The following is a 26,751-nucleotide window of genomic DNA, read 5'->3' on the forward strand; positions in this document are numbered from 1 at the left end:
TTTTTATATATATATATAATTGAAATTCGTTAGTGTTTATCTTAATTTGGTTGTTTTTTTTAATATTATTGGGCGGATGGTGAATTGAGAATCTCAAAATTTTAGGAGGTGTATTGAATATTCAATTTTTTATGATTTTGAATGATTTTTATGGATTTTAAAAGTTTAGGGGTATTTAATCTAAACTTTTATAAATTATATAGAAATCTAATGATATCCAAATTAAATTTTTATAGAGTTTTAAAAAGTCATGTGTTATTCAAATTCAAAATACTTGGTACAAGTTTAAATATAAAATAAAAAGTCTCTCCTCATTCTTGAGATTTCTATAGATTTCAAATCATTTTAATTTTTTTATGAATAAGTCATTTCTCTTTCCGTTCCTTGATTTTGATTATTTCTTTGAGCTCCGTCCAGAGTCTACTAATATAATAGTACACAGTCCAACTTGACACATATTCAACAAAGAATCTTCACCACCTTGATCAAATTTAATACTGTTCTTGATGTCATTCCTTCACCACCTTGATCACGTCAACTGTCTACCATAGAAATTATTTTAGAGGTGTGTTACCTTCTATTACAAAACTAATTATACATGTTTTTTTTTTAACTTTATTATTATCTTTTTTGAATTTTATGCTTTTTTTTTTAGTTTACATTTTTTTTTAATTTATGTTTTTTTAGTTTAGGTTTTTCTTTTTAAAGTTTTTACTTTACGTTTTTTTATTTTATGATTTTTTTTTTAACTTTTACGTTTTTTAGTTTACGTTTTTTTCTCAGTTTAAGTTTTTTTTTTAAGTTTATGTTTTTTTTTTTTTTTTGTAAAAAATAAGAGAAGGAAAAAATTAGTCATATTATTGAATCCAAATTAAATTGAGAAATAAAGAGTACAAGGCCTTATATAATTAATTATAAGAAAAAATCTAAATCATAAACTGAAAAGGTAAAAGACTATATCTAAATTCTAAACTGAAAAGGTAAAAGACCAAATTACTCTCAAGGCTATAACAAATAATTCTAATAGATTATATAATCTAAATTATATAATTTAACATCCTCCTCAAACTCACGATGCTACAGCTAGAAGCATTGAGAGTTTGTCAAATAAAAATCGGAAGCGCGAAGCGGAATTAGCCTTGGTAAACATATCAGCAATATGTAGCTTTGAAGGAACAAAAGGCAATGTGATGGTGTCAATTTGAAGATTATGACGAGTAATGTGACAATCAATTCAATATGTTTCGTTCGCTCATGAAAAACTGAATTGCGCGTAATTTGAATAGCACTCTGATTATCACAATATAACGGAGTAGGTTGATGAAGAGAGATACTCATATCCGCAAGCAACCAACGCAACCAAACTATCTCACAAGTAGTTGACGCCATGGCACGATACTCGGCTTCTGTGGAAGATATAGAAATAACATCTTGCTTTTTACTCTTCCAAGAAATGAGGGAATCATCAAGAAAAACGCAGAAGCCAGTGGTAGATTTGCGATCCGTAGGATCATCAGCCCAATCCGCATCAGAGTATGCACGCAGCTCAAGAGATGACGTAGAAGGAAATAAAAGGCTTTGAAATTGAGTGCCCCGAAGATATCTGAAAATACGAAGAACAGCAACCCAATGAAATGTAGTTGGTGCAGCAACAAATTGACTAACCGCATGAACAATATACGCAATATCTGGACGAGTCACGGTGAGATAAACTAAGCTTCCAACAATAGTTCTGTACAAACTAGGATCCGACAAAGGTGAGTCATCAAATAGAGAATATCGAGCATTAGTCTCAATAGGAGTATCAACAACTCTATTATCAGTAAGACGAGCACACTCAAACAGGTCAGATATATACTTTGACTAAGATAAAAGATAACCTTTCGGGGAATAAGCAACCTAAATGCCCAGAAAGTAGCATAGTATACCCAAGTCTTTCATAGCAAAACAATGAGCTAATTCAGACTTCAAGGAAGCAATTCCATCAGAATCATCACCAGTAATAATCATGTCATCAACATTCATGTCATCAACATATAATGATAAAAGAATACGACCTACACTCGTACATCTGATAAACAATGATGAATCATGATTACTAGGATGAAAACCAAACGAAGTAATCACTGTAGAGAACTTTTCAAACCAAGCACGAGGTGCTTGTTTAAGACCATAAAGCGCTTTACGAAGCCTGCAAACTTCACCAGGTTTGTGTGAAATGTTGGTTGCTACTCGGTAAACCTAATGGTTCCACTGTACAAAAATTTTGTACAAAGGTCTGAACCTTTACCTAGCTACCATGTGTTCTTTTAAATTAAACTTGGATCGCCTGCGAAACTTAACACGTTTGATCCAAAGTTTAATCTATTTGTTCTTTTAGGTTAAGACTCGGATCTCCTGCGGAACTTAACACGTTCGATCCAAATCACCTAGGTTATTAATTTCATTAAATATTAGTTTCCAAAATTGGCTCCCAGTACTAACGTGGCGAGGCACATGGCCTTCTTGGATATGGGAACAACCACCACCGACTAGACAAAGCCTTTTAAGGAAAGTTAATATTTAATTTCCTTAAATAACTTTAGGTCAACTGAAAAGAACAATCAAATCACAAGGAAAAGAAAAAACAAAAGAACACAACATCGAAAACAAATTCGAAATACTAGAATCGTATGCCTCTTGTATTTGGTATTATTTCCAAAAATAACTAGTATGATACGGAAAGGAAAAATATTAGTTATACCTTTTAGAAAGACCTCTTGATCTTCTACCGTATTCCTCTTCTAACCTCGGACGTTGTGTGGGCAACGATCTTCCAAGATGAGGACCACCTAGCACCTTCTTCTTCTTCCTTCAAGTTTCGGCCAAGCACCAAAATCCAAGGATGAAGAACTTTTTCCACCAACTAAGCTTCAAGGGATGCAAGCTTTCTCTCCTTCTTCTTCTTCTTCTCCAAGTAGTATCCGGCCACCACAAAGACTCCAAGCAAAGAAGAGTTTCGGCCACCACAAAGAGGAAGAGAGGGAAAGAGGATGGTCGGCCACAACACCAAGGAAAAGAGAGAGAGAATAATAGAGGTTGTGTCTCATGAAGGCACCCCAACCCTCTCTTTTATATTCCTTAGCTTTGGTAAATAAGGAAATTTAATTACAATAAAATTTCCTTAACTTTCTTTGATAACAATTAATTAAGAAAAATTAAATAAAATTTCCTAATCAATTGTATATGGCCGGCCACCTCATGGAGAGCAAACAAGACAATTTTTAATCAACAATTAAAAATTCCTTATTTGTCTTTGGAAATTTTAAAAAATAAAATTTCCCTTTAAAATCCCTTCATGGTTGATAAAAAGAAATTTCTATAATTTTAATTTTTCAACATGTGAATAATTTACAAAGAGAAAAAACAAAATATCTTTCCTCTCTACAAATAAGGAAAGAGATCTGATCTCTTATTAATCTTTTGTAGAAGAGATATTTTAATTTTATTCTCTCCAATAAATTATATCTTTCACATAAGAAAATTTTAAAATTAAAATTTTTTTAAATTTAATGGGGCCGGCCACCGAAGCTTGGGTTCAAGCTAGGGCCGGCCACCCATGAACCAAGGCTTGGCCGGCCCCTACATCATGGGTACGAAGGTGGGTATAGTACTCTATAAATAAGAGGCTACGATAGGGACCGAGAGGAGGAATTGGTTTTGGTCTCCCAATAAAATTAAGCATCCCGTGTTCGCCCCGAACACACAACTTAATTTTATCAATAATAATTCATTTCACTAGAGAACTATTATTGAACTACCACACCAATCCCAAATTACATTTTTGGGCTCCTTCTTATTATGAGTGTGTTAGTCTCCCTGTGTTTAAGATGTCGAATGTCCACTAATTAAATGAGTTACTGACAACTCATTTAATTAATATCTTAATCCAAGAATAGTACCACTCAACCTTATCGTCATGTCGGACTAAGTCCACCTGCGGGGTTTAACATGACAATATTTATGAGCTCATCTTGGGGACATTATCAACCTAAATTACTATGACACAGTTTCCTTCTATAATCAACAACACACACTTTAAGTGATACCATTTCCCAACTTATCGGGTTTATTGATTCATCGAACTAAATCTCACCTATTGATAAATTAAAGAAAATAAATATCAAATATATATGCTTGTTATTATATTAGGATTAAGAGCACACACTTCCATAATAACTGAGGTATTTGTTCCTTTATAAAGTCAGTATAAAAGAAACGACCTCAAATGGTCCTACTCAATACACTCTAAGTGTACTAGTGTAATTATATAGTCAAGATAAACTAATTCCTAATTACACTACGACCTTCCAATGGTTTGTTCCTTTCCATTTTGGTCGTGAGCTACTGCTTATAATTTATAAGGTATTGATAACATCATCTTCTGTATATGGCACCACATACTATGCTATCTACAATATAAATTAATTGAACAACTACAACTAAATGTAGACAATTTGACCAAATGTGATTCTTTTTTCAAAATAAATGTTTACAAAAGCTTAGGCTTTCAATATACACTCTAGCATGAAATACTAGGAGGAGGTGTCATATAAACTTCTTCATGAAGATCACCATTTAGAAATGCATTTTTGACATCCATCTGAGATATTCTCCATCGACAAACAAAAGCAACAGCAATCAGAGTACAAACAGTTGTCATTTTTGCAACAAGAGCAAATGTTTCTTCATAATTCATGTCATACTCCTGAGAATATCCTTTAGCAACAAGACGAGCTTTGTATCGTTCGATAGATCCATCAGATTTAGTTTTGATCTTATATACCCAACGAGAACCAATAGTATATTTTCCTGGTGGCAATGGAACCATATCCCATGTATGACTCTGATGCAAAGCAGTTAGTTCCTCAGCCATAGCACTTTGCCAAAGTGGATTACAAACAACTTCTCTATAGGACTCAGGCTCAGAAAGACAATGAATAGATGCAACAAATGAAGCAAAAGAATGAGAATAACAAGAATAAGCAAAATCCGGTAGTTTAGTAGACTTACGAACACGAGTGGATTGACGACGGTGGACAGAAGGATCATCCGCAACCTCAGGAGATAATTGGGTAGTGGCAGAAGGAGGAACATGTGGAGCGGATATCTCGGGAACCAAAGTACCAGATTCAGTTGAACTACAAGTAGGATTTGTGGGTGAATCTTCCTCAGTATCAGTATTGAAAGGATCAATGCAAAGAAGATCTGACTTTGTCATATTATGCGAACTAGCCGGAATAGAAAAGAATGGAATATACTCAAGAAACATAACATGACGAGAGACATACAATTTTTGACTAACGGAATCAAAGCAACGATATCCTTTTTGACTAACACCGTAACCCAGAAAGACACAAAGAGCAGACCGAGAGGCTAACTTATTACGCTCTGCATGTGGACGAAGGACAAAGCAAGTACAACTAAAAGCACGCAAAGAAGAATAGACAGGAGCATACCCATATAATTTTTTCAAAAGGTGACAAACCTAAATTATGTGATGTTGGAATTCTATTAATGACATGAGCATCAGTAAGGATTGCTTCCCCCCAAAAGGTACTAGGAACACTAGCAGACAATAAAAATGAACGGGTTGTTTCAACAATATGTCTATATTTTCGTTCAGCCACGCCATTTTGTTCAGGAGTATCTGTACACAAGGTATGATGAATAGTACCATCAGAAGTAAGTAAATGTGAAAATTGATTCGAAGTTTATGACACTAGAATGTTGAGTTTTTACAAGAACTCTAAAGTTATTGAAAATTGTAAGATAATCAAACCTGTGTTTCATAAGATAGACCCAAGAGTAACGAGTGCAATCATCAATAAATGAAACATAATACATTGACCCCCCCTTTTGTAGGAATAGGAGAGGTTCCCCACACATCAGAATGGATAAGATCAAATGGAGCAGAAGAAAAAGAAAGACTTTTAGAAAATGGTAAGGCAGAAAATTTGGCCAGTTTACAACCACTATAATCAGAAATATCAGAACTTTTTAAAGGTCCTAATGCTCCTGTAGAGGCTAAAAACTGCAAATGAGGCGCTGAAACATGACCTAAGCGAGAGTGTCATAAATAAAAATCAGAAGATGAATGATTTAGATGAAAAGACGATAAATCCACACTCGAAGCTACAACTTCTGGTAATTTAAGTTGATCTAAAATATAGAGTCCTCCTTGCCTATGGCCTGTCCCAATTAGCCTCTGAGATTGCGGATCCTGAACATAACAATTGGATGAAGAAAAAGAGACTAGGTATCTAAACTCACATAATTGATTAACAGAAACAAGATTTAAAGTAAGACTCGGAATATAATAAACATTAGTAAGAGATAAAGAAGATGTAACAATTGAACCAACACCTACTAATGATATAGGAGTACCATCAGCAGTCACAATAGATATAGATGAACTAGAAGAAAAAGAAACAAAAGATGACAAATTGGATGACATATGATAGGAGGCACCAGAATCCAAAATCCATAAGGATGAAGATATACCTGAAATACCAGATGACAACAAACCTATATGAGAGGAAGCTGATTTGGCAGAGTGTTATGAAGCAAGGAACTGTTGAAACTGCTCAAACAAATATGAATCAGATTTCCATGAAGCATCTACACAACCAGGCATAATGACAGAGCAAATAATTCTCAGAATAACCTGAATTACCAAACAACGACAAACCTATATGAGAGGAAGCTGATTTACCAGAGTGCTATGAAGCAAGGAACTGTTGAAACTGCTCAAACAAATATGAATCAGATTTTCATGAAGCATCTGCACAACCAGGCATAATGACAGAGCAAATAATTCTCAGAATAACCAAACTGTAAGGATATTTGTATGATCTGCAAAAACTAATATCAGGACGACCCGTGGTCAGACAAAGAATCTGAGACAGAAAAGGATGTCAAATGTAGAAATCGGCAACATAGGACGTCGGCGCAATCGATAGAAAATAGATGTCAGCACCGAAATCAACAGCAGCAGGCAAGAAAATAGATGTTGACGCAGAAATCAATAGCAACAATAGGAGACGGCAGCGACAACATGAAGCAATAACAGGGGGCAACAGAAAAAATTAGGTCAAAGAAGGAAAATCACTCTGATACCATGTAAAAAATAAGAGAAGGGAAAAAATAGTCATATTATTGAATCCAAATTAAATTGAGAAATAAAGAGTACAAGGCCTTATATAGTTAATTACAAGAAAAAATCTAAACCATAAACTGAAAAGCTAAAAAACTATATCTAAATTCTAAACTGAAAAGGTAAAAGATCAAATTGCCCTCAAGGCTATAACAAATAATTCTAATAGATTATATAATCTAAATTATATAATATAACATTTTTCTTTAATTTTTTTAAAGTTTACCAATTTTTTTAGTTTATCATTTTTTTAGTTTTATGTTTTTTTAGTTTACCAGTTTTTAATTTTTCTTTAATTTATTTTTTAAATTTACGGTCTTTTGTAAAAAAAAAAAATGTATTATAAAAAGTTTGGCTTGTGCCAGATTGTATAATTTTCTTCGTAAGGAGTGTCGTTCTGATGATTTTCTAATTGAATTAGATAATGAAACTTCATTATCCTTACCAAAATAAGTTCATGGTGTCGATTGCTTTGATCAATTATCTAATACTCAAGAACGACAACGAGCAAATGGTAATGCATGGAGAGATACAATACCGAATCGAATGTGGAGCGATGTTTATTATATTGGCAATAAAGAAATGAATTTTTCTTTTTCATAAATCCACAAATTTCCATGAAAAAATTTATAAATATCTATAAAAATCTTATAAAAAAATCTATAGAACTTCATAGAATCCTTTTCACAACTACACGAGATTCTATATAAATCAATAAAAATCAATCAACTCCACAAAAATCTATCATTAATTAAAAAAAGACAATGAAAATCATTCATTAATCTCTTAATTGAATACAATAAAAAGAATAATATTGTATCCTATCCTATTTGGAATCGTATACTTCTGAGCCTATATATTTATTTTATCTAAAAATTTAAATATATAAAATTATAAAATATACATAATCAATTCATTGTGAAAGGATTACATAATTTATCTTAAATTTTATATTTTATTAAAAAAAATTGTCAATTAGTTCTCTAAATTTATATTTAAATTCTAATTAGGAGATGATTATTTTGAGGATCCGTTTATTACTCATAGCAGGTTATCAAATTTTCAACCTGTCCGTGTAATTCCAGCTTCAGTCTAGTCTAACCGTAAAAAGTTTCTTTATCATGCTGTTCCTGCCAGCACTAAGCAAGTACACTACTCGAAGTTGACTTCTAGTTCAAGAAAGTATTCTCTTTTAAATATTAAAATATTATTTAATTTAGGAAATAAAAAAATAAAATGAATAGATTGATAAAATAATAAAAAAATGGAAGAAAAGAAAAAATAAAAAAATAATGATAATAAAAATTTTAAGGTAGTTGTAATATATAATGAAAAATAATTATCTAAATTTAATAAAATAGATGATTTACCTTAAATTTTAAAGATATTAAGTTAAGATCCACAATTAAATTCATGAAACTAGACTTATTTTATATGATATCTTATGGATAATATTAGACTTCAACTTTAAACAATTTCTCTATAATATCTCTAAAATTTAAGATAAATTATCCATTTTATTAAATTTAGATAATCAATTTTCACTGCATATTACATCAACTATCCTATAATTTCCATTATCTTCTTTTTTATTATTTTCTTCTCTATTTTCTTTTTTTTTTTTTATGATTTCTTCTCTATTTTCTAATTTCTTTATTATTTTTTTCTAATTTTTAAATTAAAATAAAATTAAAATTTTAAAAATTAATTAATTAAAATTAAGTTAAACTTTAAAAATTAAATTAAAATTTTAATTTTAATTTAAAATAATTATAATTATAATTAAATTAAACTTTAAAAAATAATTTAAAATAATTAAAATTAAGGATTAATTAAATTTTATTTTGGCCTTAATCTAGGACAAATCCCTAGAAAATATGATCATATAGATCTAGATAACGAGCATCTCATAAACACACTAGATCTACCATGATTGTGTATTCAAAAACTTAGAATGACATGAGATGTGTAAGCATTTTGCCTGGACTTTCGATACTTATATCAGTGCATCAACATAAGTTTGAGTGAAAAATATTAATAGATTAATCAAGTTATGTAGTCCTTTTTTAGCAAATTTCTAACTGGACATTATTACTTAACTTGACTAACTAAGTGAAAATTGTTATCTTCAGATAGTTAGTTAGTAACTAACGGTTTAAACATTTAAGGATAACTTTTAAATGAATATTATTTTTATAGTAATATCAGGTTCAGGGAGGGAGAGGATATTTGAAAACTACTTTCAAAATGTTTTATTTAAAAAAAATTTCAAACGGGTAGTTTTAACAAAAAAAATATTTTAAAATTTACTTAAAATTATTTTAAAAAACTATTTTGAATAGATATTTCAAAATTTACTTTAAAAAATTTAATTTCAAAAGTTGAACTGAAAGTCAAACTTAAAAATTACTTTACTTAATCTTTGTGAAAAATAATTTGAAATACTATTTTCAAAAGTTGTTTTACAAAATCACACTTTATAAATTAATTTTGAAAAGTATTTTGAAATTTCTCTTGAAAAATGAGTTATAGAATTCTTGTATAATTTAGCTTTCAAAATGTTTTGCAAAATTCAATTTTTAAAATTTTAAAATCTATTTGTAAATTTTGATTATTTATTTCAAATTACTTAAAAAAAATTTCATATCATTAACTACTCCCTCCAATAAACCTATAAGTTTTTTACTTTAATAAATTTATTACTTGATTGTATTGGAACCCCAAGGTATTTTGATGTGATCAAACAAGTTAAGTTAGGTCTTGTTTATTTTAACCCTTGTGTCTAAGTGTGCAGGAGCTTAGGAGCACAGGAAGTCGAGCGGAAGATGCGGCTAACGAGAAGGACAACACGGGAGAGAGCCGACAGGCTCGGTGCGTCCGAGGGACGAGGTGACCGCGGAAGAGTACACCGGTGGACGAGAAGAACGTACGCGACGTTCAAGGGACGAGAAACCGGGGAGGAAGGCTGCTCGAGGAGAAGGCCGGAACTTGGGTTCGGGTGAGCCCTATTCCGGATGGCCAAGATCACCTAAGCTAGTGGAGTCGGAGCGAAAGACCTAGACCGAGACGAGCTGAACCGGAACAGATGTCCCAAACCGAGAAAAGTCAACCCTGTTGACTTTCCTGGTCCGGGCGTCCGGAACCATTCCTGGCGCCCGGACCCGACTTTTTGACCAGATCGAGTTTTGACTCGATCTGAACGTTAGGGAATAAAGTTTATCCCTCCCCCCCTAAGGCGCTCAGATCCTTCGGGGCATCCCGAACAGTGCTATAAATATAGCACTGATCTGCACAGTTTATTCAATTCACTTGTAATCTATTTCTCTATGCTTTATTTTTCTATCTGTGTTGTTAACGCTGTAAGAGGCTACTCCGCCCGAAGGAGACATCAGATAGTGCGTCATATTTTCCTTGGATTGGCAATTTCCTGATTGCAAACCAAGTAACTTCCTTGGTTCTGTTTGCTTTTTATTAATCTCTTTATTTTAATTACAAGTGCTTTTATTTAGTTGAAAATCCAAGAAATTGTTGTTTTATTTTGTAGGGCAATTCACCTCTCCCCTCTTGTTGGCCTCCAAAGGGACCAATAAGTGGTATCAGAGCGAGGACGCTTCAGGAGGACTAACCGCCAATCGAAGCAACAAGATGATCGGACCAAGCATCATTCCACCAAAATTCGAGGGGAACTTCACACACTGGAAGCGTCGTATAGAGGTATTTCTGAAAATCGATTTCGAAATTCATCTAATTATAAAATATGATTTTGTAGGTCCTACTAATCAAAATGGAGAAGAAAAAGAAGAGTGTCTCTGGACGAAGAAGGAGCAGAATGATTCCGTAGCGAACAACCGAGCGGAGTATCACCTGCTGAGCGTGCTGCCGCCTCAAGAAGTCAACCGCGTCGGAAGCTACTCATCGGCCAAAGAACTCTGGGAAAAAATCCTGGAGCTTCACGAAGGCACGTCCGAAGCCAAACTAGCAAGAAGAGACATCCTTCGGAACAAACTGACGAACATCCGTCTGGAAAAAGGTGAGAAGGTAGTCGATCTACATGCGAAGGTAAAGGAATTAATTACCGGTCTCGAGAACCTCGGTGAAACGGTAACCAACTGGGACACCATATGCTATGCACTCAACGCATTTCCCAGAACTCCAGAATGGACGTCAATCATCGATGCCTACTACATTTCAAAGGACCTGGAGGTAAGTACCTTAGAAGAGTTATTTTCTATTCTTGAATTACATGAAACCATATGTGCAGGGACAACAAAGGAATCAAGCCAGATTATAGCGCTAAATGCAACCAAAAAGGATGAACCTGAGTCAGAGTCAGAAGAAGATCAAGAAGCGTATATGGTAAGAAACTTTAGAAAATTCTTTCGATCTAATAAATTTAAAGAAATGCAGAATAAGAAGAATCCGATAAATAGAAGAAGGGTTCGTTGCTATCAGTGTCAAAAGGAAAGATACTTAAAAGAGGATTGCCCATAACTCAAGAAGGGCAAAGTCAAGATACCCAAGAAGCACAAGAATCTAAAAGCTACTTGGGACGATAGTTCATCATCTGAGTCCGAGATACAAGAATATGCTAGGCTAGCACTGATGGCAAGCTATGAAGGGCAAAGTACATCAGAACCTAGCATCGATGAAAGAGGAGCGACTTCAGATGAATGTAGCGAAGCAGGGGAAGAGTCAGGGTTCAAGTCTGATATGGTAAGTGAGGTATGTCTCTTACCTCCTGATCAACTTTATTTTGGTATTAAGGCTATGGCAAAATCCATGTACAAATTAGAAAAATAAAAATACCAAATTAAAAAAAAAAAAATTAGAAATAAAAAGAATTTTGGAAAAATCTTGTCTAATAGAAGACTTTGATAAAGTAAAATTTAAAAATGATAAATTAAAAGATGAAATAGAAAATTTAAAAAAGTCTACCTATTCAAATATTTCTACTTTTAAAAATTATAGAGAATTAAAATGATACTATAGGTTTCACCAAAATCAAATCAGAAAAATATTAAAAGCCTATGTGCCTAGAAAATACTTGATTAACCCTGTAGGAAGGAACCTTTATTGGGTTCAAAAACTTGTTTAATTTAAAAATTAAAATTAAACTTAGCATTTTCAGCAAGAAAATTAAACATTTAATTTCTTTTATGCGGCTTTGTCTAAGAAAGTGATTGTTGCTCCAATAACCAAGAAGGCATAATGCCTCGCCACTACCTAGAAGCCAAGTATCAAAATAAGAGTTTAATTAACTAACTGAAAAAATATTAAATTAATTTTTTTTGAAATACTTTAAAGGGTTACTGATAACCATGATTTTACTGCATTATTTTGATTCAATTATGCATGGTTTTGAGGTTGATTTTATAGGTAAATCATGGTTACATCACATTTTATGCAGTGTGTATTTTTGGACTTCATTGTAAATTATCTTATTTTTGTGCTATTTGATGCTAATATTTGATTCTTATTTTGTAGGCATCAAAGGATCTTAGATTTGGATCTATTTGGACTGAAATTGGGCTCGAATCGGAATTTAAACAAGAAGATCAAGCTTTGGGTTGATTTGGGCCGTTCATCAAGAATAGGACAGATCTAGACCATCCGTTGAATATCTGGCCGATCCAACCTAATGAGGAGCAGATCTAAGCCATTGATGAAGACCCAGAAGTTTTGATCCAGATCTGAGTTCATCTAGCCATTGATCCATCCTGACTTAATCTGGACCGTTCATTGAAGACTGGGCAGATCTGGACCATCCAATGATGATCTGATCGATCCGACCTACGGGAGGGTAGATCCAGACCCTAGATCAACATCAGTACCTTTGGATCAGATTTTGGATGGCATTTCACCGTTGATTTAGCTCGGAATCAATCTCAACCGTCCGATCAGATTCAGATCTGATTTAAATGAGAAGCTACAGTAGCTTTCTCCGTCGTCGACTCCACAGCGCACAGTAGCTTCGTCCCGCGGCGATTTTTCTGGATTTCGACCCCGATTCCTTCTCCAATCGTTCTCTCAAGCTTCAACTTCATTGTAGAGCTTCATAGCAGCTCATCCCGATCATCTGGAGCCGTCGGCAGGTGTTCCTTCCGGCGCAATTCTCTTTTCTGCGATTTTCTGTTCCCGCCGAGATTTGGAGGTGGTCCTCCAATCTACGGTATCTCCGTCCATCAGAAACACTCGGAGGTGGTCCGCCGGTGTTCCTGAGCTCCATCCGATGCACATCTACCATCCACAGCCCCACTCCAGATCCAGAGATCCATATTAGCAGATTTCCAGATTTTCGAAACTTGAGTGGGTTTCGGGTTGTTCTTAGCTCGCCGGGGGTGGTCCGTCGGTGTAGCTGAACACTCCTTGAACTGAGACGCAGCTGAGGTTCTTCATTAAGGTCTAGAGTTGGGTGGTCTCGACTTTGGCACTCTTGTGTGACGCCAAGAGTGTGTTAGTTGGTGAGATTGGTTGTGAGAATGGATTGATTTACCTTTTTATTTCATTTTAGTTCTTTTTCTTACTGTTTTATAGCTTAGACAGATTTTTTTTAATGTTTGTTACGTTTTAGCAAGTAATCTAGCATTTCATTTCATAGTTGAAGCTTAATTTGTGTTTATTTGATGTTTGGTTAATTGTTTAGTGTTTAAGTGTTAAGTTAGGATTTACATTTTGTTGTAGATCAGATTTACTTGTGTTTTTGTATTTCATTTCTAGTTTAAGTGTGTGTTAATAATTTAATCAAAACGTAGAGTGACAATGCGTTTGGGTTTGATTGTTGGCACACAAGTGTTCATTGGCACATAGTTAGGTTTCACTCTTGCATTAGATTAGTTTTTATTTGTTGTGCTTTTCCTTTGTTATATTTAGATTCAAGCTTAAATCCCCCCAACTCCATTTTTATATCGAAAACCCCAAAAATAGGAATAAAAAGACAATCCTAAATTACATTCTACCGTTGGTTCATCGGATTGATCCTGGGCTCGTTACTACAATATTATTGTTTAATTAAGGGGTTCAGTGGAAAATTCATTTGTACAATTTGATTAGCAGATGTGACAGATTTCGCTACATCAATTACTCAATTTGTTTTGAAAAATATTTAAAATATTTTTTTTGCACAACAAATTTTTTTTAAAATGTATTTTTTTAAAATCTTTTCAAAATGCTTAACAATTTCATTTTAAAAATTCAATAATTTCTATTAAAGTGCTTTTCCATTAGAAATTTTGCCTTAGAATTTTTTTTTAGAAATTTAACTTAGAAATTTTTCTAAAGTTACTTATTCCGTTGCGAACAATTTATTTTTAACTCTGAAAATTAAATTTTCTTTTAACTTAGAAATTTTTTTTAAAAGGTTAACCTTAGACTTATTAAGGAACCTCAATTTTTTTTACGTGATCAAAGGGGGAGAAGAATGTTAAATCTAGGGGGAGGTATAATTTCATTGAAATATTTCATTGAAAAATCATATTTGCACTTATTTATAAACTTAATTGTTTTTACTTTATGTTTGTTTTACCCTACCTTAACTTGGGTTGCTCACATCAAAAAGGGAAAGATTGTTGGAACCCCAAGGTGTTTTGATGTGATCAAACAAGTTAAGTTAGGTCCTGTTTGTTTTAACCCTTATGTCTAAGTGTGCAGAAGCTTAGGAGCACAAGAGTCGAGAGGAAGATGCGGCAAACGAGAAGGACGGCACGGGAAAGAGCCGACGGGCTCGGTGCGTCCGAGGGACGAGATGATCGCGGAATAGTACACCGGTGGACGAGAAGAACGTACGCGACGTTCAAGGGACGAGAAACCGGGGAGGAAGGCTGCTCAAGGAGAAGGCCGGAATTTGGGTTCGGGTAAGCCCTATTCCGGATGGCCGAGATCACCCAAGCTAGTGGAGCCGGAGCGAAAAACCCAGACCGAGACGAGCTGAACCGAAGCAGAGGTCTCGGACCGAGAAAAGTCAACCCTGTTGACTTTCCTAGTCCGAGCGCTCGGACCCGACTTTTTTACCAGATAGAGTTTTGACTCGATCTGAACGTTAGGGGATAAAGTTTATCCCCCCAGGGCGCTCGGACCCTTCGAGGCGGCCCGAACAGTGCTATAAATATAACACTGATCTGCACAGTTTATTCAATTCAGTTATAATCCATTTCTCTGTGCTTTACTTTTCTATCTGTGCTGTTAACGCTGTAAGAGGTTACTCCGCCCAAAGAAGACATCAGATAGTACGTCATATTTTTTTTGGATTAGCAATCTCCTGATTGTAAACCAAGTAACTTTTTTGGTTCTGTTTACTTTTTATTAGTCTCTTTATTTTAATTACAAGTGCTTTTATTTAGTTGAAAATCCGAGAAAGGGTTGTTTTATTTTGTAGGGCAATTCACCCCTCCCCTATTGCCGACCTCCAAAGGGACCAACAAATTGTGTATTTCAACATTTTGTACTTTAGTATACTTATATGCATATTTTTTTGATGAATGCCAAAGGAGGAGAGGTAGAGTTTAAATAAGAAAAACAAATGAAAATCACCCTAAAATACTCAAGAAAATAAATTTACTTGTTTCATGTTAGATTTCTCTTAAAGTCAATTTCTATATATGTATACATATTTTTTTCTAACTTTAACATAGGTTATCATTACATCAAAAAGGAAAAGATTGTTGGTGCAGTTTGTACCAATGATCAAACCTGAGTTTTGAGAAATAACAAGTGGATTAAAGTTAAATATGTTGTTGATCTAACTTTGTTACTAAGTGTGGGTTGACTAACTTGACTAGTCAAGAGGACCAAACATCGGACAAGAAGTCCAGATGTGGGATTTTGGCAGGAGGTCAGGATGTTTGATTCCCGATAGGTTGAAGTCCAGATATACGATTCTGGCAAGAACTCGGGATGTTCGATTTCCAATTGGTAAAGTTCAGATGTGTGATTCTAGTAGGAATACCTGGTGGCTAGATTGGACGTCAAGGAGATAACTTAACACTTGGTAAGTAGAGGCAAGTCACTAAAGGAGAGTGACTCAGTGAGGACACGCCCTGATTGAAGGGACAGTAGACGTCAATCCAGTTTAGGACTATTTGGAAAACCTAGATTGAGACCATGACTAGATCCGGGTCTGGAGGACAGGATCTAATTAATACTTTTTTATTGAGCTAACTTAATCTTGCAGAGTATACTATGTTTGTTGGATTAACACATTTTATAGGATGAAAGGAGCATAAAATGCCTCGGGTGAACAACACCCGAGGCGCCTTCCATGTGAAGGAAGACACCTTGAGCAGGGCTATGGAAGGCGCCTTCAAGATCTTGGAAGGCACCTTCAGTCGAATAATGCTGAATACTTTGGCGATGATAAGAGCTAACTTTTAAGGATAGAAGTTGCAGTTGAAGGCGCCTTCAGTGGTGTTAAAGGCATCTTCCATCCCTTTTAAAAAGGCTATTCGACCAAGGCATTAAACACACCTCATTTACAAGCTTCTACACGTTCATTAGAAGTTCCGACTGCTCCGACTTCATGTTGTTGCTTTGCTATGACATTGCTGCGCCCAACTACTACTAAGGAGCTGACCAACACCGAGCCTTATTCGATCATCTACAAGTGTTGGGTAATGAAGTTTCCTTTGTATACTTAATTATTGCTTAAAAAGAAAATGTAGCTTGTTACACTTTACATATTCTTTTTATTGTACTTGATCCCCTCTTCCAGCGGTTCCGAAAGAGGTCATTAGTGGATTACACATCGATAGATCTGTGGGACCTGGATCTTGGAGTAGGAGTCACCGAAGATTCTAAACCAAGTAAAATTGCTTGCGTTCTTGTGCTTTCTTATTTCTTTGTTTAATTCCGTTGCACGAACTTTGTTTTTAAAAGAAAATAAAAGACTAGTTTTCTAAAATCACATGATTCAGTTCCCCCCTCCTCCTCTTATGTGTGTCTCGATCCAACAATTAGATATTTTATTTTAATTGTTAAACTCCCACTCAGTTCGGTTTAATCGCTTTAACTAATTTTAGTTTTTTAAAACTGAAACCAAACCGATTAAATCAATATTTTAAAAAAAAATGAACTTCTAAATTGACCGAACCAAATTTGTAATTTCGGTCGGTTCGGTTGATTAATTCAATTTAATCGATCTTTTGATTACCACTGACCGAGAGTGAGGTGATGTCCAGATTTTTTTTTATTGAAAATCGCATGAATTGTTTGATGAGATGCCTTAGACTGTCATTTAAACCATCCATAATTCGGACTATCACATAACTGTTGGGACCAATTATGTAGCTAGAGAGGGGGGTGAATAGCTCGGCGCGATCTCGTGCTCGTCGTTGCTTGTTTCTTCAAAGATGTGCAGCGGAAATTATAAAGAAACATACACACAACGTTAACTCTAGGATTTACTTGGTATCCAACCAAGAAGAGGTGACTAATACAATGATTCACACACTCACACACCCTCCACTATGTAAACACTCCTTTTCGGTAACTATCGAAGGCGAAGAAGTCTTACAACCTCACAATACAACAATGAGAAAGAAAGAAGCAAAAATACAAATGAATCTTACAAGATTACAATGAAAACCCTAGCTTCTTCTTCTTCTTGTTGCAACTCGCCTCTTGACTTGGATGAGCCTCCAAGAACCTTCAAGAACTGGCGGTGAGGAAGAAAAATCGCTGTGGAGGTTTGCTGTGATAGCCTGTGGAGAAGAGAGGAAGAAGTGCACAGAAAAACACTTGCCAACGGCTTTATCCGTGCCAACGGTCAAATCCCGATCGATTGGATTGCTCCCAATCGATCGGGGAGGCTTTGGATCGATCGGTCGATCGATCCATAGCGCCTCTGTGCTCTCGGGAATTGCCTGGATCAATCGACTGATCGATCCAGGGCTTATCGTGCGAATCGCACCTCCCAATCGATCGACTGATCGATCGGAGGCTCCCAATCGATCGGCTGATCGATTGGGAGGCTTTCTGTTTGCACGACACTTCTCCTCAATCGATCCACTGATCGATTAAAAGGAGGCTTGTCGCGGGGACTCTCCTAATCGATCGATCGATCGATTGGGCATGAGCCAATCGATCGGCTGATCGATCCAGCCCTTGTTTTTGCCCAAAAACACGTCCAAAGTATCATAAACTAACATCCGGTCAACCATGACTTGTTGGTACATCACGCCTAGCATCCGGTCATCCTTGACCAGTTAGAACTCCCTCACCAAGTGCCCGATCAATCCCTTTGACCCATTTGGACTTTTCTCCTCGTGCCAAGTGTCCGGTCATCCTTGACCCACTTGGACTTATCTTCACCAGGTGGCCGATCAATCTTGATCCACCTGGATTTCCCGTGCCAAGTATCCGGTCAATCCCTTTGACCTACTTGGGCTTCCCAACACCAGATGTCTGATCAAACTTGATCCATCTGGATTTCCTGTGTCTGACTTCACTTACCAGGACTTTCCATACTGCCTAGCTTCACTCACTATGTCTTTCACCTGGCTTCACTCACCAGGACTTTCACCTAGCTTCACTCACTAAGATTTTTCTTCTGTCTGACTTCACTCATCAGGACTTTTCATATTGCCTAGCTTCACTCACTAGGTCTTTCATCTAGATTCACTTATTAAGATTTTCTTTCTACCTAACCAACTACACAATTTGAGAAATCGTTAAAAAAAATATTGAATCTAAGTGAAATACTAACTTGGATCGGTTCGATCGGTTAATTTGATTTAATCAATCTTTTACTGACCGCTAAATGGGAGTGAGGCGATGTCAAAAAAAAATTTATTAGAAATCGTGTGAATGGATTGATAAGATACCTTGGATTGTCGTTTAAACCATCCCTAATTCGGACGATGACACAACCCCACATGATTTTTGCATAACCAACTACACAGTTTGAAAAATAGCTAAAATAAAAATATTGAATCTAACTGGCAGGCACTATAAAATCACGGTATCATCGCGAGGCCTCGCGGTCTCCACAAAATCGTGACCTTGATATCTTATAATTTTTCTTAATTAATAAAAAATATATAAATCATAAATCGAGTACACAATAATCAGAAATTAAAAGCCATTCATGTTATTATGATATCCGAATACATTACTAATTTCTAATGCACACAGCCCTATCATATTACTTAATTGATTCCGTCTTTTGCTATATTAATTTCTACTTACTTGGAAATAATCTTTCAAAGCACTTGAATTAATTCAATTAATGGATTCATCAATCTTGTGACGTGTTGCAAACCAAGCAAGAGAACACTTTGCCGAACAAGGTCGTCGCCGGCCTCTTCCTCTTCGCCACCGTCCTATCGTCTTCCTTCACCGACGTCGGCCGCTTCACCACCTCCACCACCTGCGACCCGTCGACGCCTTCCTTCTGGCACCTCTCGCACTCCTCCAAGAACGCCTTGAAGGCGTTTCGCACGTACCGAGCACCGTCGGCCACCGTCATCCTCTCCGCCAGCCTCTCCGGGTACTCGTCGGCGAGGGCATGGTCGCCGTTCAGCGCCGCCCCTAATTGCACCAAATCCGTTTGTAAATCCGACAGTTTTGCCATCTCCTCCGCCTCCCGAGCTCGCAATTTCTTGGGCTCCGGCAATGTCTCTGTTCAAAATTTTTTTTAAAAGAAAAAAAAACAGATTTAATTTGATCAAATTATAGATTAATTGACCTGGGCAATCCATTCTCGGCGTTGTGCGTGTGAGCACGGCCTCAAACGTTCCTGCCCATGCATCTCTATGCGTCAGGAACTCCTTCAAGTTGAAGATCTTCTTCACCGTCGCCGGGATGGAGGAGTGCTCGAATTGGGACGTCGCCTGCGGCCCCGATGGCTCGTGAATCACTGCCATGAAAATCGCCAAAGGTCTAATTAAAGATCATAGATATTAAAGCCCAGAGGGAAGCCGCGAGCATCGAAAGATCATACCGGTTCCAGGTTCAATCCAAGGCGACACCAAGATGGCCGGAACGCGGACACCCAATCGATCGAAGTTGAAGTAGAAGGGGGCGGGGCCGACGAGGCCGTCGGGACTGGGGACGCCGACGACGGGGGTAGGTACGTGGTCGAAGAAGCCGCCGTGCTCGTCGTAGGTGATGACGAAGAGGATCTCGTCCCACTGGGGGCTTGACCGGAGGGCCTCGTAGATCTCCTTGACGAGCCTCTGGCCCTGGGCGACGTCGTGCGAAGGGTGGTCGTCGTTGCCGGGGAGGACCTTGAGGTCGAAGTAACGCTGCTCGATGACGACGTAGTTGGGGAGTTTACCATTCTTGCAGTGATCCTTGAACGTGAGATCGAATTGGTGGAAGTTGCCCAGGTATTTCAGCCGCCTCAAGTTCCTGTCCATAAATCTAATTCTATTAAATTTGAGCGGCTCTGTAGAAAAAACTAATTTTCATTTTACTACTAATTTTGTTATATTTTCTATTTAGCACCCAAAGTTTGGTGGTTAGTAAGGATTGTGTACTAAATTTCATAACTTCGAGCACCTAACTGAATCGTTTCTTGATTAAACAGGGATAGAAACAGAGGAAGCACCGGTAGAAGAGCGTCGACGGCGGGAACTGGTAGTAGATGCCGAAGGAGAAGCCGGCGTCGTGGAGGTTGTCGAAGATGGTCCGCTGAGGGAGCCCCGCGACGAGCCGCTTGTTGTCGTTGCTGGTTAGCCCGTTCGACGTCGCCGAGTGCACGAACGCCCGGTTCGGTTGCGTCGACGCCGGCACCGACGCGAACCACCGGTCGCACACCGCGAACTCCCGCACCAGCGACTCGTACACCGGCACGGCCGAGGGGCGGAACCCGTTCATTACCGTCTCCGACATCCCCGCCCGCTCCCTCTCCGCCTCCTGCACGAACCCGCTCATCGGCGGCGCAGCCACGCCCGGCGGGGTGATGGGGGTGGAGACGGCGTCGACGAAGGGGACGCCGTAGACCTGCTCGTAGATGGCCTGGATGGAGTGGCCGGGGTCGGGGTCGACGTACTCCGATCCGTCGCCGAAGTACAAGACGCCGGCGGCGGGGTCAACGGTGGAGATCGGGTTGAAAAACTGCCTGTCGCCGGAGACGCCGTCGATTTCCGGATTAACAGTCTTCATCCACCCGAGCATGTGGTCGAAGGAGCGGTTCTCCTGGACGAGCACCACCACCGTCTTTATCTTGCCACTGGCGTCGGTCGTCGACATTGCCGCCGGCTCTGATCACTTTCTCAACAAATATATGCTCTTTGCCGGAGACGATCGGTAAGAATTAGGCGCTGTATCTTAAAGAAAGCAAGAACAATTCTTAAAAATATATAGAGAAGAGATGTATCGAAGCTGAAACTTCTAAAACTCTATTTGTTCTCACAACCTAATCCCCTTGATTAAAGCCACTTAACTTGGTTTAGGGCACAATTAGGTTGAAAATGGATAATTAGTCTCACAAAACACATGCTAATTATGTGTTTTCGTGACTTGTTAATATTCTACGAAAGGTTGAGTCCCATAGAGGATGATCATAGCCTTCTTATTTAGGATATGATCATGTTAAATTGTAAAATTAAATTGTTCTCATTTGTTCATTGTTCATCGACCGAAAGCTTTCGAGACGTAGCTCGCTGCCTCGCTTAGATGTAGAAAAAAATAGTAGTGTTTAAGACTTGCACGAGTCGGCTTTAGGTATTCAAATGAATGAATGGAGATCCATCGCTTTAAGCAATCATGTGGGATGAATGCCTTTGTGCAAATCACGTATATTTGAGCTCTTTCTTTCTTTGATGAATCTAATGAGTAATGCCTAACCCAATTTATTTTGTTTGTAATTTCTTATCCAGGGGCCTTTTAGTAAAATATTCTTTAGATTTTTTTTATAATCTAAATATCCAATTCTTCGAACCGATCAATCCTAGAGGTGATCGGTCCTACCTTACACTTACAAAAGTTTTCACTTGCCACTGGGATAACTCGAAAAATGCTCGCGGAAGCATATCCAAGTGATCAATGTTCTTAGAATTATCATCCTACAGGAGAAAAATCCTAATAGTGCAAAGTAGTTAAGATTTAATTCTTAAATATTTGATTAACCGTTTGAATGACCTAAAGACCTAACCGCTGCACTATTATCGGGGGTAATTAAATATTCTTTAGATAACAATGTTATAGACATTATCAAATTGGTTGGATTAAAATTGCAATCATGGTATATGATCTTGTCCGATAGTCGAAGAGATGGAAAGTCGGGGATGTGGCACTCCCGTTAACCACTCGTAGACTCTGCTCGGACCTGCAATACAAACTACGTCAGTACCGAGCCAGGGAAAGGGTCATCGGCATTGGCCCTCAGACGCTCAAGTCAGTCACCGGCGATGAAATGTAAGGTGGAGCAACAAGAAGACTATAGCACAAACAGTGAATATCGCATACCTCCGCCAATGCTTGGACCCCCCTTTATATAGAGCTCCGATAGCGTGCGTGCACGCTTCTCAAGGTGAACACGCTTCTTAAAGTTTTCCCTGAAAAGACTTGTCAATAAAGTGTCCTTGACACAGTACCTTAACGGACCGAGCATATCTCTGAAGTAACAGTAGAAGCTTCCGACGTACGATCTTCTGGTTGTCCCTGCTCGGTGTCGACGGCACCAACTCCCAAAAAGATGTCGCTAGATATCAGAGGGAGTGTACTGCAAGGTCTAGCGGGTTGGCCGCTTGGCCAAGATATCGCCGCTCTGGTGGCCCCACTGGTTGACCAGGACCTCGCTACTTCTATGCATGTGTCCCTTCGGCCACAGTTCCACTTTGTCACTATCAAGCATGCCGTCGGGCCGAGCGGAGTAGCCGCTCGACCGAAGCTGAACTCTTCCCATATGAAGTTCTGTTGACTTACCGAGAGGGATAGCCGCTCGGCTTGGCTTCTGTACCTCGTCTCCTCCTCCGTTCGGTGTCCAATAATCCTTTGAGCGTCGGTCTTTTGACTCCTCCCCGTGTCAAAGGTGATGGCGAATCAAGGCCTTTTTCCCTGGTCAGGGCACGCTTCGCTCGATCGCTTGATGCTATATGTGCATTGACCGCCTTGACTTTGACCTCCACTGTGGGCGCGGAGTGGGGCCCCTCATCATCAGTACCGCATCACATGCATCCCCCTCAAGTCTAGTCGAAGGAGACTGCAAGTTTGACTGACTGAACAATTGCCTGAGCAGTTTTCCACTCAATCGGCCTTAGGCATTACTTGGTTTCTGATCGGGATGCGACTGCTCCTTGCCGATCGGCTTGTTGAAGCTTGTCGTTCGGTCGTAGGTATACTCTCTCAATCTGATCGGCACAACAAAGGTTTGTACTTGTGAAATCTCTGCTTGGACTGTCTTAGGCGAGAGTGAGTCAAGCTTACGTCACCCAGATTTCTGAGAAATCATGCAAATCTCTGCGCATTAAGGCTAAGCGTGCCCCCATGCCCTCATTAAATGCCGACCCATGGCAATACGCCACGTGTCCTGCCCACTGCCGTCACACGCCTGATGTGACAGGCGAATATCCACTTATGATGTGTCGTTTGGCGATTCAAATTCAACGGTTGGATCTTAGCTTGGGTTTGCGCGACCTAGATCGGACGGCTTCGGTCGACCGCCCCCGAAGCTTATAAGCCCGTGCGCGTCTCCGCCTTTGCGCACGGCTCTTCGAGTTCTTTGGGGACGCTCTATGCGCTCCGGCGACGTTCTTCTTTCTCGCTCCTCTGGCGACCTTTCCAGTAAGCCTTCTCCCCCTCGCCCCTTTTTCTCGTCTTCCGGTGTCTGTACTTCCCCGTCTTTCAAGTTTTTCGGTGTCTCAGTGTTCCGGCGATAGCCCAGTAGCCTTCTTTCTTTTCGACATCTTTTCACTTTTGTTTTGTGATGGCAAGTTCTTCACAGCCTCCCACTGGCATTCTTGGACTCTGGTACACCTCTACTGAGTCCCGGTTTGACACCAGCGATGCTGAGAGTTTGAAAGCCGCTTTTAAGTTTCCTCCCGAATACGAAGTTGTTCTTCCTTCTCCTTCTGATCGACCAAATTCTCCGCCGCTTGGCTGTATTTTCTTCTTTAGAGATCATTTTACCGTCAGTCTGCGGTTTCCCCTCCACCCCTTTTTTTCCTCCGTGTGTAAATATTTCCGAGTCCCCCTTCATCAACTAGTGTTGAACTCCTTTCGGCTGCTGTGCGGGGTGGTGGTTCTTTTTTGCCTGCACGACATTCCCCTTACCCCCCGCTCTTTCATTACTTTTATTATCCCAAGTCGTCCGAGTCGGGGGCCTTTCTTTTCCAAGCCCAAGTGGACTTGATTGTCTTTGATAAGATACCGACCTCCAATAAACACTGGAAGGAGTACTTCTTTTTCGTGCGCTTTCCCAAGCGGCCAGACTTCCCAACCAACTGGCAGCTCGACATGGCGACTCAACCTCCATTAAAGAAGTACAAGAGCCGATCAGACTACCTCAATGCAACTTCGATGTTGGCTGGTCAGAAATACGATATCCACAAGCTGTTGTTGGAGGGTGTCCTTTATATCTTCGGTTTGAGTCCTATCCGCACCCGGTTGCCGACCAGCCTAGGTATAAAACTTCTTTCAATCCTACTTTTGATTCTAACTGATTTTTCTTCCTCTTTTGCGGCCGAAGTCATACTGTTGGACCGCGTCGACCGGCTAGAAGGGGGGTTAGTAGCCCTTAAAAAACACAAACACAAAACAACCTTCTCAAACTTATAACTTAAACACTTACATATAATTAAATAAAGAAAGCAATAAACTAAAAGAAGAGGCTCACAGACTTGACTTGGTGACAATCGGGGAGGTTGTTAATCCAAGGAATAAATCACACACTAAAAGATCTCCTTCAAGCGGAGAAGCCTCTTACAGCAGTGAAAGCGCAAAAAGAAAGAAGCTAAACTAACAAGGAAGCGCGCAAGTGTTGAATGCAAGAATTGCTTGTGGTGATTAGCTTCTTGGACCAAGGTTATATTATAGTCTTGGTCGGGGCGCCTGGAAGTGTTCCAGGCGCCTGGAAGGGGATAAAATTTTATCCCTTTCGCATAGATCGTGTTTGATCGCGATCTGGATAAAATCCAGGTCCGAGCACTCGGAAGGGTTCTGAGCGCCCGTACCAAGAAAGTCAACAACGTTGACTTTTTCGAGCCAGACCCTCTGCTCCGGTTCAGCTCGCCTCAGTCCAGGTCTTCCGCTCTGGCTCCGCTTGCTTGGGTGATCTCGGCCATCCGGAATAGGGCTCACCCGAACTCAACTTCCGGTCTTCTCGAGCAACCTTTCGCTTCAGCTTCTCGTCCCTTAAAAATATCGTGCGCTTCCTTCTCGCCCGCCCGCATACTCTTCCGCAACATCTCGTCCCTCGAACGCATCGAGCCCGTCGACTCTCTCCCGTGCTGTCCTTCTCGCTAGCTACTTCTTTTGCTTGACTCCCTGTGCTCCTAAACTCCTACACACTTAGACACAAGGTTAAAACACCACATGACCTAACTTAACTTGTTGATCACATCAAAACAACCTTGGGGTTCTAACAATCTCTCCATTTTTGAAGTGAGCAACATAAGTTATGCTAGGGTAGATAGACATAAAAGTAAAACAAATAATATTACAATAAAGTGCAAGAAAATAAAAAAAAAATTGAAATCTACCTCCCCCTAGACTTAACATTTTCCTTCTCCCCCTTTGATCATATAAAAAAATGGGGTACCAAGAGAAACTCTAATGGTAATAATTTTGAAAAACTTAAAAAAAAAATTCCTTTCTCCCCCTTTATAATAATTTTCAAAGAAAAATTTCTAAGTAAAAATGTTTAACAAATATTTTTGAGAAATTTTTCTAAGTTTTTGCAAGAAAAATTATTTTTGAGAAAAAAATTTAAGCAAAAAAATTTTCTAAAAATAAAATTCTAACTTAGGCAACTTTTAGACAATTTTGAGAATTTTTTTTCAAAAATATGTTTGAAAAACTTTTTAAAGTATTATTTAAATTTAATTATAATACTTTATCGGTAAGTTAATTAAATATTTTATTTTAATATTTTGGCTTCCAGACAATGGCAAGGCACTAGGCCTTCTTGGTTATTGGAGCAACAACCACTTTCTTAGACAAAGCCTCATAAAGAAATTTAACGTTTAATTTTCTCACTGAAAGCGCTAAGTCTAATTTAGAGTTTAGATTAAACAAGACCTTGAAACCAAATATAGGTTCCAATCAACTGGATTAACTAAGAATTTCTTAGGTACATACTTTTTTGAAATTTTCCTGATTTGTCCCTTATGATATCTAAAATACCAATTTAGACTGTTGTATTTTTAAAAATTTATATTATGTGAACATGCATGATTTTTTAAGTTATCTATTTGTATTTTTAAATCATTATTTTCTAATTTTAATTTGTCTAATTCTTCTAATGGGCAAGATTTAGTTAGAATTACTTTTAAATTTTTAATCTCTTTTTCTAACTTACAGCAATACTTAGTTAATAATTTAACAAACTTAAATAATTTATCGGGAGGAAGATATTGTACCTAACTTACCTTGTCGATCTCGTTATCCGTGTCTCCCCCTGA

At 38.1% G+C, this 26,751-nt stretch overlaps 1 protein-coding gene across 1 annotated transcript; it reads right to left on the reverse strand.

Annotated features, from left to right (window-relative positions):
• Positions 1-19,421: 19,421 nt before the first annotated feature.
• LOC121990774 (non-specific phospholipase C3-like) lies at positions 19,422-21,387 on the reverse strand. The gene is made up of 4 exons (XM_042544845.1): positions 20,736-21,387; positions 20,127-20,536; positions 19,872-20,042; positions 19,422-19,804 (listed from the first exon to the last, which is right to left on the reverse strand). The coding sequence occupies exons 1-4, from the start codon at positions 21,377-21,379 to the stop codon at positions 19,422-19,424; spliced, it is 1,608 nt and encodes a 535-aa protein (XP_042400779.1). The 5' UTR covers positions 21,380-21,387.
• Positions 21,388-26,751: the final 5,364 nt, after the last annotated feature.

Source organism: Zingiber officinale, chromosome 6B (genome assembly GCF_018446385.1).
Source record: "Zingiber officinale cultivar Zhangliang chromosome 6B, Zo_v1.1, whole genome shotgun sequence".
NCBI classification, from domain to species: Eukaryota; Viridiplantae; Streptophyta; class Magnoliopsida; order Zingiberales; family Zingiberaceae; genus Zingiber; species Zingiber officinale.